The sequence below is a fragment of the Fulmarus glacialis genome, unplaced genomic scaffold (assembly GCF_000690835.1).
Source record: "Fulmarus glacialis isolate BGI_N327 unplaced genomic scaffold, ASM69083v1 scaffold24647, whole genome shotgun sequence".
NCBI lineage: Eukaryota > Metazoa > Chordata > Aves > Procellariiformes > Procellariidae > Fulmarus > Fulmarus glacialis.
In genome coordinates this window covers 293-16,205 of record NW_009222913.1, presented here as the reverse complement: position 1 = coordinate 16,205, position 15,913 = coordinate 293, and the positions used below count along the sequence as shown (strand labels likewise).

Below are 15,913 nucleotides of genomic sequence, written 5' to 3'. Positions count from 1 at the left end.
GGCCCCTTCCCCCCCCGGCTCTCCCGTGGCCGGTAGCCAGAGGGCCGTCACAGCAGTCAGTGCACTCCCTGCTCGGAGATTCAACTTAAAATGCACATCAAGAATTGTAAATTTAACTGTGTAAGACCAACGTTCAGGCACTGTGTGCATGACGAGCCCCAGCAATAAATAAATTAAATGGATTTGTTGGTGGACTGAGTGAAATAACCTGTTTGGATTCCGGTTTGTCGTTGTGGTATTTGCTGTCCAGGGTCTTGTGCTGCCTCCTGTCACGAGAGCCTGTGACGGCTGTAAAACTGGCAGGGGGAAAGACGGTCAAAGGACAGAGCACTTCACCTTTTGAATCCGTTTTAGACGATCACTAAAACATTTGCTGTTTCTGAAAACACCCTCCAAGGCTGTTCTCATCCGCCCTCAGTTGGGATGGGCGTTGAATAGGCTTGTCACATCCAAGAAATGTTCACAGTCTTACCAGCGCTGCTTGAATTAAAGATCATGTGGAAGCAAGAGTCTCCCTTTAAATGAGACTTTCTTCTGATTTCATTTTTCTCCTGGGCCCCTCGTGTGACACTGTATTCTTCCTTTTGACATGTTTTCATTTGGAGCTCAGTGTCCGTTGCTAACTGCTTTTAGTTTTCAGTCCTGAAAATACTACACCCATGTTTAAAATGCCCTTTAGCAACGAGCTGACTTTCACATATGTTCAGCTGAAACACAGCTCTATGGAATGAGGACCTTAGTTATTAGCAGGTTCCGAATTAAAAGTATCACTCACCAAATAAGTCAAGAGATGAGAGCTCTTGAGTTGATTGTATAGGACGATTTCCAGCTTAATAAATTTTAAGAAGGGCAACTGACTTGAAATATTAATTATATCACATGACTTCTTGTAGACGATCCCCATCTGGCAGAACAAACCCCATGGCTCAGCACGCAGTGTTGTCAGGCGGATCGGGTCAAACCTCCCTTTAAAACCCTGTCCCAGAGCAACCTTTGAGGTAAGCGGACTCGTAAGGGATTTGGTGATCGTGTAGAGGAAGTTGCCGCTCTTGAGCAAGACAAGGCACTGTCAAGAGCTGCTGTTCTGTCAACCCGTGTGTCTGCAGAGCTGTAGTCACAAAACTCATGTGGCAGTGTAGCTAATTTTAAGTTTTTCTTTTTTTTTTTTTTTAAATTCTGTTCTTGTAAAGCGATCGTTGGCAACTTGAGGAAGATACCTCCTCCAATAGTGTCTGTGGAGTGGGTTAGCCGGAGGAGACAGAAACGTGGAGTTGCTGAACCAGTGCTTTGTTGTGTGACCTCCAGCAAGCCCTCTGGGCCTGTGTTTCCTAAACAGTAGAACAAGGTTTATGGAAACGCTTACGTCACTGTTTAAGCTCAAGGACAGTGCTGGGACTTGTAGTGGCAAAGTGTTGCACGTGGCCTTGGCAGCGTGCTAAGCTGTATCACGTATCCCTTCGCTGCCTTGCTGTTCGGTCTTGCAGGGCACAGTAACACGCCAGCACACCCACCAGCACGTGCAGAAGCCGACACACGGAAGCGTTATGTTTCCGTAAGCCAAATGGTGTTGCTGTCGCACCTCTGACAGATACAGCTGCCGACCTGGTGCAGAGGAGAAAGGCTCTGGCAGCTGGTACAGCACATCTGGGGCAGCTTCAGGAGACAGGGCCACTGTCTCCTTAATGCAATTTTCTTCTTTTTAGGTTCTACCAAGCGTTTCGGAGCTCTATTTAAATGATGTCCCTCCAGTCCCCACCTTGGCAGACATTGTGTGGATAGCAGCAGATGATGAAGAAACATATGCCAGAGTCAGGTTGGTTTCCTCTTTTTGTCTGCTGATCCTTATTTTTATATGCTGGTTTATTTCACGTAGCGTAGGCCGGACATTCATCAAATGCTCACAACTTCCAGTCCTCTTGAGGTCTGATGTGGTGCCTGTTGAAAGACATTTTTCCCAAAAGACAGGGAAAAAAAGAATTGGACAAAGGACCCTGCGAGGAATTCCTTTAGGAAGTGCTAAGAGCCCGTGCCATGCTGTATTTTACTCACTGAAAGATCTGTGCAGAGAAACCCCCTGATCTGTGTTATTTTCTGGTTAGAAAGTTGAAGAGTTGAGTTCTCCTGGGATTGAAATGTTCTGCCCCCAGGAGTTTGGTTCTGGTCAGTTGAACTTTTGTCCTTAAAGCAGGGCAATAGTAATAGGTATCTTGTGAAAGATAAAATGGACTTTGAAATCAGATGCAAAGGTTAATGGGTAAGTGACATTTCCCGTGTGCGCCCAGCGCACTGCCCGGCATGGAGACACATTACCAGGAGAGAAATGACTTGAAACCATGTGAGCACACCCAGACTTTTGTCCCCGCGTCCTCTCACCACATCTTGTGCCGTTGGGTCATGATTTCTGTGACATGCTTTCTGCTCCTTGTAATGCAGAGAGAGCACATACGCATCTCTACGGTGGTACATACAGTGGTACACACAACATAGTGGCTTAATTCATTGTGTTGAAGTCTTCTGCTGTCCTGAGGTGGAGGCAGAGCGTTGCTGAGCATTGTTGTTGTCACGGAGGGGTCTGGACCTTGTAAATGACCAACAGGTTTTTGTCCTGTAGAAGTGACACTCGCCCGCTGAAGCACAAGTGGAAGCCGAGTCCCTTCACTGTTATACAGCGAAATGCTTCAGTCCCCAACCTGAGGAAGCAGGAGGAGAAGCTGCTTGCCTTGAAGAAACCTGGTTTACCAGCACTGAGCCGAACAACAGAGCTCCAGGATGAGCTGAGTCACCTTCGGAGTCAAATAGCTAAAATAGTCGCTGCAGAGTCAGGTAGGAATATAATGGCTTTTTTTTGTTGAACGAGAAGGGCTAAATTAGTGAACCGTGTTATTTCCTCCATACAGAGCAGACTTGCATGTTGTTTTTCCAGCAGAGCTGTAGCTCCCATTGGCAGGTCTTTGGTGTCAGCTCAGTGCTGGTTCTGTGTTTGGATGTTTGCATCTGTTTCATTGGACGAGTCATCCTTGTTTTTAAGAAATACCAAGTGCCGCTTTGTGACTAGGTTTGCTGCATTTGATCTGGAGGCCGACTCTCATCTCAAGCACCTTGTTTTATGAGAACATTTGTATTCCTGCTCCGAGTCAGCCATGAGTGAGAGGGTTACATCTTGGTTTGGGTAGCAATGAGATGTTAGTGTTTGTTTCTTCTGTGAAAATGACAGCACCGTTTCTGTAGCAAATAAGGTGTTTGGGGAAAAGCTTAGCTGAACAGATTTATTTATTTCTTTTAGTAAAATTTGTATGCAACTAAAAACCACGTTTTAGGTGCAAAACTGAACCATGAGGAAAGACGATTTCTCTTCCTTTCATGGCTTTTCCTATATACTCAGCTCTGAAAATATGAAGATACTTGGTAGGATCCAAATCCCAGTGGTTCTACGAGGCTTGCTGCAACAGTGGCTGGTGTAGAGTGTGGAAACTAGTAAGATAGAAATACCTTGGTGTCTATTTATGGAGTGTTCGGAAGGCAGAGTTGTTGATCTCCCAAATCAAAAACATTGAACAGTTTTGCAAACTAAAGGAATTTAGTCCTTCTTGAAGACAGTTTTCCTTAAAAGCTGCGTTTCTTGTACGCAGAATACTTTTGCCAATAACCAAGATGACAGCTGTATTATGGCTGCTTTCCAGAGCAAAAGAAGGACCTATAATTCTTCCCATTACTTAAAAAAAAAAAACAAAACAAAACAGGATTGTGCCACACTTGAGATGATATCAGGCACGTTAATTCCTGTTTATGATGGGTAATAGTGGCTGATGAAACCTTCCTTATCCTACATCTGAAGGTAAATATTTTTTTTAATTCCCAGATTGCTACTTTGCGCTGCACTGCGTGGCGTGTGCATGAGACCAAATCTCTCATGATCTGCGAAAGACGACGTGGTTGTCTGATTACTGTAGCCCCAAGGGACTTGCAGCTTTAATGACTGCTTATATTTAGTCCAGCTATCCACAAGCCATAAACGCATTTGAATGTGAAACAAAGTTGTGGTGGTTGATTTAGTTGAAATGCTGGTTTCTACATGAGAGATTTGTGGTTCTTTTTCGGTTCTGCGTGATGGTCAGTGGACTCTAAGAATTTATTTGATATCAATAGTGTAAGTATATATACCACCACATGAGAATATATATGATGTTTTTAGCATGTGAAGTTGTATTTAGCTGAGATGAGATATTTCTTCACTTCCATGTCAAAGGGCTGTTGTGAGATAGTGCGCATGCTGGTGTTTCTTGTCGTCTTTGGTCCTGCCACAGTACACGGGATCCCGTATGCCGCTTGCCTCGACTCTTACAGCAACATGGTAAAATGAAGCCACTCTGGGAGTGAGGGAGCCGTATTACCCTCAACTCTGCAGGGAATAAGCGTAAAACAAGGCATCGCAGGTGTCCCCTTCGACGAGGCTGTGCGTGTCCTCTTTCTTCTTTATGCAAGATCAGAGGAACAACCAAATTGAAATAAAGAACAGGGGAAATTCTGTGATTTTTTTCCTTCCAAGTTCTGTCTCAGCTCTACAGTTGCTCAAGCTGTGTGCTAGAAGAGTCCGGTTCAATTCAAGAAGAGTAATAATGAGGAAAATTAGAGATCCAGATGGGAGAAAAATGATTTAATCATTTAATACCTTTTTCTCTCCCTCTCCACTCAGCAGTGCGCTTGGTTGTTATCAGCTGGCATTTGAGAACAGTTCATATTGACTTCGCGTCCTCTAAGTCAATAATGGGGAGCTGTGATTTAGGGCCTAGCTGTAGCTTGGTAACCAGATGAAGGAGATAACTATTTAGCAGGCTTATTTTGGAAAGATTGATGTCAAAAAAGAAATATTGTACAATCTGCGTTATTATATACTGTTAGAGAAATCCCTTAATTGGAAATTGATAACTATCTACAAGTTTACTCTTGAGGCCAAGGGCATTAGTGCTTTAAGGTATGGTTTGTTTTCAATACAGGAAGGTTCTTTCAAGGAGATGTGCACTAAGCATTTTTCTGGGTTTTTTGTTGTTTTCCCTTAGTGTTTTACACTGGAAATACCTAACGTTTTCACTTAATAACACTCAGAATTTATATAGCTGCATTTTAAAGGGTGAACAAATAAATCCCATCTTCCCTGTGGAATAGTCTCATTTTACAGATGGGGATGGAAAGCAAAACAGGTCGAAATGCCTGCAGTCACAGAGCCAATTGCTGTGACCGTCTAGTGTAAAATGCTGGAGCTGGTGAACCAGCTCTGCATTCTCACCAGGCGTAATGGTTATGGGGGAAGGAGCCTGAAAGGAAAAGAAAGGCAAGCAGTTCTCAAGGTGATGAAGAAAAAGAGGAGAAAAGTTAAGACAATTAAGACCTACATTCTGACACAGGCTCCCTCTGTGACCCTGAGCAGCAGCTAAATCTCTGTTCCTTCATTTCTTATCTGTAAAAACGGAAAAAGTAAACATTACCTGACTTCTGCAGGGACGGGGCGCGGTGTTTGAACTGGAGGGGTGATCCGGTGATGGGCACAAGAGGAATAGAGACACATAAGGGGGTTGGTGGGATAAAAGGTACTGGAGAAGGTCTTGTGTTGCAACATGGTGTCATAGGAAGCAGAGTGGACATGGAGGGTAACAGAATGTGATGAATTTGTTTTCTCCTAGCGTGGGGGAGGCTGGCTGATGATGCCTCTTGAATTATATTCTGCTGTTTTGGGGAAAAAAACACCTACATGGTTTGCTATTAGTTTATCTATCCACCTATATTGTTTTCTTTTTCAGCTTCTGCTTCATTAACACCAGATTTATTATCTCCAGGAAGTTCAAATGCATCTTCTCCTTTACCTTGTTTTGGACCCTCTTTCCAATCTACAACTTCCTTTGTCATTAGCGATATCACAGAGGAGGAGGCGGAACTCGAAAGCCCCGAGCTCCCGTCAGTCTCCATGCTTTGTTCTGCAACCTCCGAGTGTTGTAAACCAGAACCAAAGGATCCTGACGAGGAAGATTCTGTGTCTCTTTCAAAGGCCAGCAGTTTTGCAGATATGATGGGCATTCTTAAAGACATTCATAGGATGAAGCAGAGCAAAGACTTGTAAGTGCTTCTTGAACTCTCTTGATTTTATTTTTCCTCTTTTTTTTTGTCTGTCAAATCATTGTAGACACTGGACATTGCATTCACTGCTTGTTGGTGCTGCTTTATATTCATGATTCACAGCAGGGAAATACCTTTTTATAGCAGAACTTGCTAACGCTTAATGTTTCTGGGGGCTTTTTAATGATGGCTTACCTGCCTGGCTAGAAAGCAATGGAGGGGAACTTAAACCAATTAGCGCAATGTTTGGCTGCTTCAGCTTGTTGACCTGAAAAAAAGCTTGCGTTTCCCCGGATGAAAACCAGAACCATGTATATGGCAACTGTCAGAGTGAGGGTCGCGCTGCTCTCTCTGCTTGCAGTGGTTCCAGGTGCTGGTGCTTAGACCGTCTTGCAGACCCAAGCAGTCGGGCAGCTCAGCAGCTGTTTCAGCATTGGCACACGCAGGAATTAACATGTGGAGCTTTTCAGCTTCTCAGTTTTTGCATCTGGCCCAGCTCTGAGCGTGGGCAGAGTGAGTTTTCACTTGTCTCATGATGAGTTTACACATTGATCATCAGAATGCCTCGAGCTGCTGACGTGCCAGCTGCTGCATGGCTGAGACAGGATTCTGCCCAGCTGATAAAGTAGCTTCTTTAATGTTAGCTGCCTTCGTTTTACATGTGAAATCGCAGTGATAAAGTTCAGTTTCCACATTTTTCAGCCTGAAGATCTATCCAGCCATTATGTTGTGTGAGTAAGATTCCTGGCCAAAAATAACATGTTGTGCGATGGCTGTTCGCAATTTCTATGCCTAATTCAGTTCAAAAGAAATTAAATTCTCAGCACTGAAAAAATTATATAGTCAAATGAGAGAAATATGTTCAGCTTGCATCCAGAATGCCAGTTCGGTATTAGACATCCATAATTCACACAGCATACCCTTTTGCTCTTCTTTTCCTAAGTGTTAAATATTACTCAAAGCTTAAATGCTCACTTGCTTTATATAAATGCCTGTAATCTCTCTTGGAGGTGAGTAGAATTATGGACCACAGATGAATTCCTCCTCTTCTTTCTTCCTGCCTGTTGCAAAGCAGCACTTTGGGCATCCAAAAATAATTCTGAATTATTAGTCAAAGGGAGAAAGAATTCTCAAGAAAAACACCTGCTCTTGTGTGCGTCTCAGCCACATTGGCTCAAGAGAGGTTAGGGTTAGACTTTAGGTAACTTACCTGTTAAGACTATAACTGTGCCATTCTAATGGTCATTCACTGGCTCTCTTAAATCCAGAAAAGCTTGCAGATGCTTCATGTTGTGACATGTAATGTTTTAACTTTATCAGAAACGTGTACCTCTAGGACTAAGCATTCACGTGTAACAATGTAATTATTAAGCTTCTAATTAGTGCAGACTGGTACGTCAGCCTTCTATGGAAGCAAACTTTTCAGGGTAAGAAAACTGCCGCCATCTGTGCCAGATGAAGATAGGGAAACATGTATTATTCAGGGGAAAAAAAAAACTTGTGCAAATACAGATTATGCTAGGGAAAGCTGAGGCGTTTCCTATCCGCGCCTGGATATGCCAACACAGCTCCTGCCAGCACTGCCCGAATCACGAGGAGCCAGGAGCTGATGGGGAGGGAGGCTGTGAAAAGCAGCGTGTAGGTGACAGGGAACTTTGCAGTATAATGGGTCACAATTTTACTTTAATTTCCTCAACAGAATGTATGAGAACAACTAATAACAGATGAAGGTGTTTGATTTTGCTGTTACCCTATAGGGCGACAAGCTGTGTGAGTGAGTGGGAGGGAGAGATGGCTTGTGCAGAAATAGAGGATTTACCAACAGCGTTGATTCTTTTTAACGTTATAGAAGATGGGGAAGAGCAAGGATTTTGTACTGTAGAATACTTGGGGGGGAAGGGGATAGCTGCCAAATCCCTCCTTGCTGGGGTACAGTGGGCAGAGGAACTGAATCACCGGGACCCCTTTCTCCCCTTGCAACGGCTTGACTGATTAGCCGGGAGCTGGGTCACGCTGCTGCTGCTGCTGCTTGCGTCAAGGCTAGGAACACTTTAACAGAAAAGCTTGAGACTGTTTCTTGCTGGAGCTGAACCGTTTTCCTCTCATCTGTTTCTCTATCTCAGCTTCTGACTTGCCTCCTACATGCAACAGTGACGTTTTAGGATACGGTTATTACAGCTTAATTAAAGCTGTTGAAAGAATCACAGATAGTTGAAAAATTAGATTCAATACCTCACTGATGTTCATTACTTGATGAGCACTAATTCCTAGACACAATCCTCTAGTGTCGATGCTCACGTTGTGTGAGCAGCCCCATGCTTCTACCGCTGTGCTCACCTTGCGGACGTGCTGTTAAGTTACCCAGAGCAGGTGTGCTAGTGTAGGTATGCAGCGCTTGTAACACTTAAAAGGATCATGTACTCTTTAAGTGGATGAAGGTACCAAATGATGCTTAATGAGATAACTACATAGATGCTTCTCTGATGCTCCTATTTAGGACTTGGTGCTTAAACACAACCTTGGAAGCTTCAGGAATGAGTGAGAAACGCTTGCAGAAATGTGCATGTTTCAACAAATGTGAAATAGAGCCTGTTAAAGTGTCTGTGATGCCCTCTGCGAGGGGAGTGGCTGAGTGGTGTGCCTGCTGAGCCATGCGGTCAGTGTGGGGTTAAAGACAGGTAGCATGAGGAGCTGCTGGGACTGTGAGTACACTTCCACGTGTAAGTACTACTGTTGTGGGACTGAACAACTTACTTTTTCCATGATTATTTGCTTGGCCCTTCGAGTGGCTATAAAGGGCTGAGACATTGAAGTTGAATGCTGGTGCTCCGCCGTCTGCTGCTGGTTGTGCCTCGCTGTAGGACGGTGTACCCGTTGGTAGGAGATGTTCCTTTTCTCACGCCGGTGTGGGTTGTCTGTCTCTTCATTCATCCTGGGAGAGCTTTTCCTTGTGATCGGCACAGCTCGAGGCTGTGTCAGTGCTGTCTCCTCACTGCTGTTGGTGTCACCACCTCCTCCGGTGCTTCGGTTTCCCCTTCCTCTTCTGAGGCAGCTGACGGATACTTGGGTAACTCTGAATTCTCAGGTTTGCCCGTGTGGAAGGAAGGGTTTGGGGAGGGCTCCAGACCCTGTGCTCTGATCTTTCTCTGCACCCTTTTCAGAAGGAACAGTTCAGTCTGGATGAAATCAAAGGCATGCTTCTGGCGACAAAATCATCTTTTAAATAGCGATGCATTTATGCAACTGTAAATTAAGAACTTGCATCAGAGATATCTGACGCAGCGCTAAGGGTTACCCATGAGCAGCTCAATGGCATCTTATACAGCTTACTAAAAGCCTTCACTGTTAATTTGAGAACAAGCCCCTCCCAGACACATATGGAAATACTTTGGGGAGTTTTTTTCTTTTAGGAATGTTTAAAACACCCATAATGTTTTCTGACCAAGGGAGGACTTCAGCTATTAAAAAAAAAAAAGTTAAGCTCTGAAATTATTATTGCAGGTTCTAAACAAAACCTTAGTGAGTAATGCGTCATACTGGAAGAAAAAGAACTGGGGTTTGGCTTTCTGTAAAAAATACTCACTAACACTTCTAACGTGAACTGCTTGTCTGAACTTGCTGATGCTTTGATAACAGAATGCCACAGAAAAAACTCATGTGCAGTAGTTAAGTGGAGGGAAATGTATGCCAGCTCTCCTTTAAAATACCTGTAACTACCCGTATTTAAATATGAAAGCATATATCCATTGTATAGCAAAATTCACGAAAAAAATAGTTGCAGGACTTCAACTCAAACAACCACTTGTAGATCTATATTGAGGGGACGTAGGCTGTAAATAATTAATGAGGTTTTATTTTACTTACTAGTTATTAACACAGTTAAATAAAAATTATAAAGAGCTTTGATGCTGAGATTTTCAGGATACCCCTTGAGCCACAAAATGAGCTCCAGGTTTTCTAAGCCAACATGAAACGTCTGAATTTTTAGCTACTTTTTGTTGGTTTGTGGTGGTGTCCTTCCACCTCCCCCACTTGCGACAAAAGCTGATGATAAAGGCTGCAGAAAAATACTTTAAAGACTCTTAACCAGAGCTGTAAACCATGGATTTTGGAACTTCTCTTTACTAATACACTGTGCTTTTGTCTTCCATGTAGAACCCGAACTTCAATGAAGGAGGAAGACCCGGCCGTTCTTATAGCAGAAGTCCTGAGAAGAAAATTTGCCCTAAAGGATGAAGATCTGGCCCTGAAGGAGAAATGATGTTACTGTCGTTAAACTCTGTAAGCAAAAGTGTTATGCTCCCAAAATTTTCTCCACAGTAGCTGCCTTCCTAAGGATTGAGCCTTTTGCCTCTTTTATTAATTAGAAATGGTTTCTGCACTGGACACTTACTTAGGAAAGACCCTACGGATTTGATGTGTTTTCCATGTATTGTTATATTTAAGATAAAACTTTTCAAGAAGATGGAAATTCTTTTCCACCTGTATTTGGATGTTGATTATTGATAAGGATCTGAAGAGCGCAGTGAGTGCTGCTGGATGACGTTCTTTCTACCTACAATTTCCTTAGGTTCAAATTAAGCATTAACTTACAACGGCCTTGTTACAATAGAACTAGTTACCATTTACAGTATAAACGGATGTCAAACATCCAGTTCTTTCTCTGTTCCGAGTATGGTACAGAGCTACTGAGAATAAGGTAATTAACACTTCCAGGTGTTCAGGAGGTTGTTAAATCACAGTGGTAAAAGGCGTCTTCCTGGTAACTCTGACCTGATGGCAGGATGAAACTGCAGTCAGTGATCAAACCACTCAGTCACGTCTGCCCTGGGTATTTCTTAACTCACAAATTATCCCCACAGTTGCATGACAGAATGGCCTTAATTTCTTGCCGGTAATTTAATGTTTCATTAACAGTCCTTGTATTCAGATAATGTACTTTATTTAGCATTCAAAAGGTCTATTTATGAACCACCAAGGCTAAGAACTGAGCACCCACCACAAGAGCTGTCATCTGAGAAAAGGGAAGAATGAACTTGGCATTGTCTGTGGCTACCGTTCTCACTAACTGAAGAGGTTTCCTTCAGCTACACATTCTCCGCAATGTTCCTCATGGCTGTATTTAAAGTATGATTTTTTCCTTTATATAAAATGGAGCCTTAATAAGACAATGGTTGTCCTTGATGTTATTAATGCGCAGATGTCCAAACATGTCAGCAGTGGTGCTTGTATCTTGGGGGGGGGGTGGAATTTCAGCTGCTGCAGCTGAAGTGTTGGCTGGTGGTGCTGCAGATGAATGTAGTCAGATGCCGAGGATTTTCTTAATCCATCAGGCCCTCAGCCCTTAAAAAATTAAACCATCATCCCCACCTTAAAAGTGAGAGAAAAGGCTTGTATTGCCTCGGGCCACCCAGAGATTAATAGCATTTAGGACTTATCAGTTATATAGGACTTAGTTTTATAGGGAGTTGCTACAGCTCTTCCCCTCTCAGCGGCACAGCCAGAGCCAGGGAGGGTACGGTCATTCTCCCTCTGTCCCAATAAGGCTCCTCTGCATAACAATTTGGTGGGAATACACCTGCCTTCAGAGAAGATGGAGCTGTAACGAAGAGTCCCTGTTCCTGGCCACGTGCGCCATGTGCAGGCTGGATGTAAGAGTATATCCACGCAATTAACTTCTGGACTATGACATAACTCCAGTTTGGGCTATTGTACTGAAATTCTGGCCCAATGGGAAAGTAAAGGTAGCTTAAATGGCCACACTTACAGTGTTAAAGACGTACTCAACATCAAAAAAAGTAAAAAACTGGGTAGTGGCTGCTGACAAAGCAGGCTGTTCTCGAGCGTGATCATGGCCACGGATGGACTCTGCTGTCTGCTGCTCGTGACCCCTGGGGTTTTGGAGCAGCTGGTCCCTGCACTTCAAAACAGATAAAATCTAAAGCACGCCCATACGGAGGGCAGGGATTGTGTCGGACAAGCCATACACACAGCGCATAGGAAGTACCACTGCTGTTAGTGAGACGTGGCAGCTGCCACACGCAGTTAAACCGATGCTGACCAGGTCTTACTCCAGCCCGGAGTGCTCACGGCTCCGCTTTTCACCTCAGCAGGGCCAGACTGAGGCACCAGCCTGGGGCTGTGAGCCCTCGCAGGCACACCCCGCTCCGCCTAGGTGCATCCCCGCCTGCGCGAGAGCTACGAGTCCAACGTTAGGATTACAGTTCAGACTCACCCAGAACAGATGCACTGGTACAATTCCTCCTCTTCGTCCTAGTCTTCCTCGCTTTAAACCTCCGGTAAGTCTGGCAACAGCAGTTAAGTGCTGTGATCTCACCGGCAGCTAGCAGAGGTGCATCTTTCACAGTTACGGATGCACAAGCTGAAAAACATGACCGTCCCCTTGCTGCCACACACACACCAGCTGTCGGGTACAGGGGCTGGCACAGCCACGGTCCTGAAATAAGCAGAATGTAGCTGAACCTAGTACTGCCTCGAGGCAGCTAACGTGAAGTAGATGGTGTGGTTCCTGAGCTTTAAATTTGGACTTCCAGGATCCTAAGAAATACAGACATGTTAGCAGTGGGCTTTCGGGCTGAACAGCAGCATGCTACATAAACACCAGGCAGGACTAAAGCCAGGCCTTAGCCACACAGGCTGTAATCACGATTGAAACAATCAAACCATCATAAACATACTCCTTCAAAATTTTATTTTTATTAAAGCAAAATTTCAGAGAACAAGAGGTCCTGCCTGTTGCATGGGTCCACTGCACATGCCGGCTAGACCATATATATAGAAACAATGGGTACACTTACCTAATTCTGACTGCTTTCTTACTAAAAAATGCTTTCCCGAGGCTTCACAAGAGGTCATGAAGCGACCCATTCAAGGTCACTTATCAGTGTTTCATCACTCTGTTTCCTTCCGAATCCTGCGTGAACAGTAAATCGTAGCACACATCTAACCACTGCTCCCCCGTTTTGCTCAAGCTCCGGTTTGCAGCGTGGCTGGAACAGCCCTTGTATGGAGAGTTAGGCAGCTGCCTGCGGGAGCTGCCGCTGTCCTTGCGAGGAGACAGGATGTTCTGGCAGCGGTGAGCGATTACTCTGTTCCCCTCCGAATCCTGGGTGAACAGCTGCCGGCAGGGACTGCTCAGTCCTGTCTTACTGCCCCATCCCTCCTCGGCTGCACCAGCAGCAGCGTTCTGGCTGCGCTCTCTCAGAGGCCGTGCTCCAGCTGGTCGTTGTGGCGATGAATAAAAGCCAGCAGCCCAGGTACTGTCTCTTGTTATAGTAGGATTTATATTCTCAGTCTCAGAGAAATCAATTAAAGAATTATCACTACTCGATTGGTATGGTTTCTTATTCTGGTTTGCACCAAGTTTTGGTTGGAAATCAAGTCCGGTCTTCACCTCCCCTGGGAGCGGCTGGCCCTCTTGTTCGTTTCTCCCGCAGTCTGACCTTACGCTGCCGCTTGCTGAAACCGTTTCTCCAGCAAATACATCAGACTCATTTCTGTGAGCGATGATCCGGTTGCCCTCTGAATCCTGGGTGAAGCTGAAGATGCAGCAATCCTCTCCCGCCCCACAGGAGGCTTCACTCCTGCTGTGGGACTCCGCTGGTGGCAACAAGGAGTCTGGCAAAGGAGTCGGCAAGGGCGGTGCTTTCTGTGCACGACGCTGGGGTGTAACCTGCACCGTCTCCTCCTCGGCTCTGAAGGACTGTTTCTGGGCTGCCTCCATCTGCGGCAAAGCCAAGATCTTCACAGGGGAAGCAGCCAAAGAAATACCTTTTTCTTCACAGTCTTTATTCGGGCTGAAAGGAGATGGCCTGGAGTTTTCTTTGTCTTTCTCACCTGAAAACAACAGGGAATTGGATAAAGCCAGAGCTGGCACACATATTTCTCAGGGTTAGTCACCACCCACAGCACCATTCCTTGGTGGCTGACTCAGAACTGCCGCTTTACTGCTCCTTCGAGTAGCGACACACAGACTGTTCTACACCAGACCAGCACTGTCGCCGCCTCGTAAAAATCCGTGTTTGTGCTGCTGAGGCTGCGATGGAATGGCAGCCTAAAACATCGGAGTAGTTCAAAAAAGTAAGCTTCCCTCAAGTGAGATGCAAGAGCTGCATCTCCAGCTGCTCCACTCTTTGGCTTCTCTGCCTTCCTCCTCTCACCTTTCCAGGCAGTTCACCTATGACGTTCCCTTTAAAAGCAGCAGCTCAAGAGTTACCAAAAAACCAAACCAAACCAAAACAAAAACCCACCACAAAACCGCACAGTGAAACTTCTACAGCTTGCCTTCATTGCCTGATGAAGGCATCAAGTCCCACATTTGCTTCTAAAACCATTTAATATAAAATCTAATATAACTTCTCAATATAAGAGAGCTCATCCTCAATTTAGGATAGGCTAAAAGAAAAAAAAACACAAATAAGAAATACTCCAGCATCTTAAATCCTACAGACCTCTGGATGAACAGCAGCAGCTTTCCATGAATCCAAACACAGTGAGTGAATGCAATCAATTGAGGGAATCAAACAAAAAAAAAAAAAAAAAAAGAGGAAAGCACACAACACATTCAAAAGGAGTAGGACTAACAAATCCAAAGCAAAAACCATCAATGGCCCTGTCACAACACAAAAATTCTCTCAAATAATTAAATTGTGTAATTTATGTAATGCTTCCTCTCATCTGCTTATTGCTAAACTAGTTTAATGTTGATGAACTAGCCATTAGACAACTTACAATATACAAACAACTACACAATCCTACACCGCTGGTTTCTGCATCCATTTCATTTCTCTCCATATTTGCTAATTTGAGACCCACGGATAAATCCCAGTTTCTTGTATTGCAGAGCACAAAAGCAGCCTCAAAAGCACAGAAGTTGTGAGCTGGCTTAATTAGCTTAAATATTCCAGATCCCTTGTGATTCCTTCTCTGGTTCAGTTAGGATTAAACATTGCATTCTTTAGAAAAGGCTTCGTCCAACCCTTCATAAAAGGCTTTCCTCGTTGCCTCCCGCCGATTCCCCTTACAGGGAGGTTGGCTGAACTGAGTAACATTCATTTTCACTTCCAGCCATAATGTTCTTCTAAGGGCATTTAGCTGACAATTTAGGGCTGCTATCGTTTTGAACAAACGTGGCAGGCAACACCCTGGAGGCGGCCCCTTCTCCGGGCAGGGAGAGCTGCCCACAGGACACCGCTGGGCTTGGGCCCCAGCCCAAGTGGCGTTCCCGACTGGATTGCCCTTTACGCGATACCATCGGGCAACCCAGACCTGGATGTTTTGCCACCCGGATGGTTTGTATCAGCGCTTGGGCTGAGCCAGGCTTGCCGAGGTTCCACTGAAAACTCCAGTTCTGTAGGGAGTAAAGCCGGGTGCATTATTTAGAATTCGGGTTGCTCTCCAGTGAAGACTGGCTATGATTGCTGTTACTTCTGCTTTTAGTCTAACACTATAAAAGGTGCCTGCATTTAGATTAACTATCACAATAAAATCCTTTCTGGGAGTTCAAACCTTTAACTTTTACCCTCTTCACTAGAAAATGCACTTTTCTGCCTAGTAAAGCTGCCAAGAAATAAAGCGGGATGGGTTTCCTATTATGGCCTGAAACTGCTTTCCTACAGGGGCATACGCTGTTCCACATTACCTGTCTGAGCGCTGAAGAAGGCGGAGATGGTGGTTTGCTTGGCGCGTGGCCGAGAGGCTCTTGACTGCGCGAAAGCGACCGAGGCGTGCTTCCTCTCCAGAATTCGACTAGATACTTTTGGCTTGGCTATGAGAGACTGGGTAG

General features: G+C 44.8%; 2 protein-coding genes across 2 annotated transcripts in view; one reads left to right on the top strand and one right to left on the bottom strand.

The window, feature by feature from the left end:
• Positions 1-893: 893 nt before the first annotated feature.
• Positions 894-10,669, top strand: MTFR1L (mitochondrial fission regulator 1-like; the record flags this gene model as incomplete). Its single annotated transcript, XM_009581635.1, has 5 exons — positions 894-998; positions 1,704-1,813; positions 2,612-2,823; positions 5,796-6,108; positions 10,264-10,669. Coding segments are annotated over 5 exons (846 nt in total), but the record flags the coding sequence as incomplete, so codon positions are not given.
• Positions 10,670-13,009: 2,340 nt separating this feature from the next.
• Positions 13,010-15,913, bottom strand: part of AUNIP (aurora kinase A and ninein interacting protein) — a 3,082-nt gene continuing 178 nt past the window's right edge. The window contains exons 2-3 of the mRNA XM_009581634.1: positions 15,770-15,895; positions 13,010-13,965 (exon numbers count right to left, since the gene is read on the bottom strand). Of these exons, the coding sequence (XP_009579929.1) occupies positions 13,010-13,965; positions 15,770-15,895 (1,082 nt within the window). The remainder of the gene's footprint in view (positions 13,966-15,769; positions 15,896-15,913) is intronic.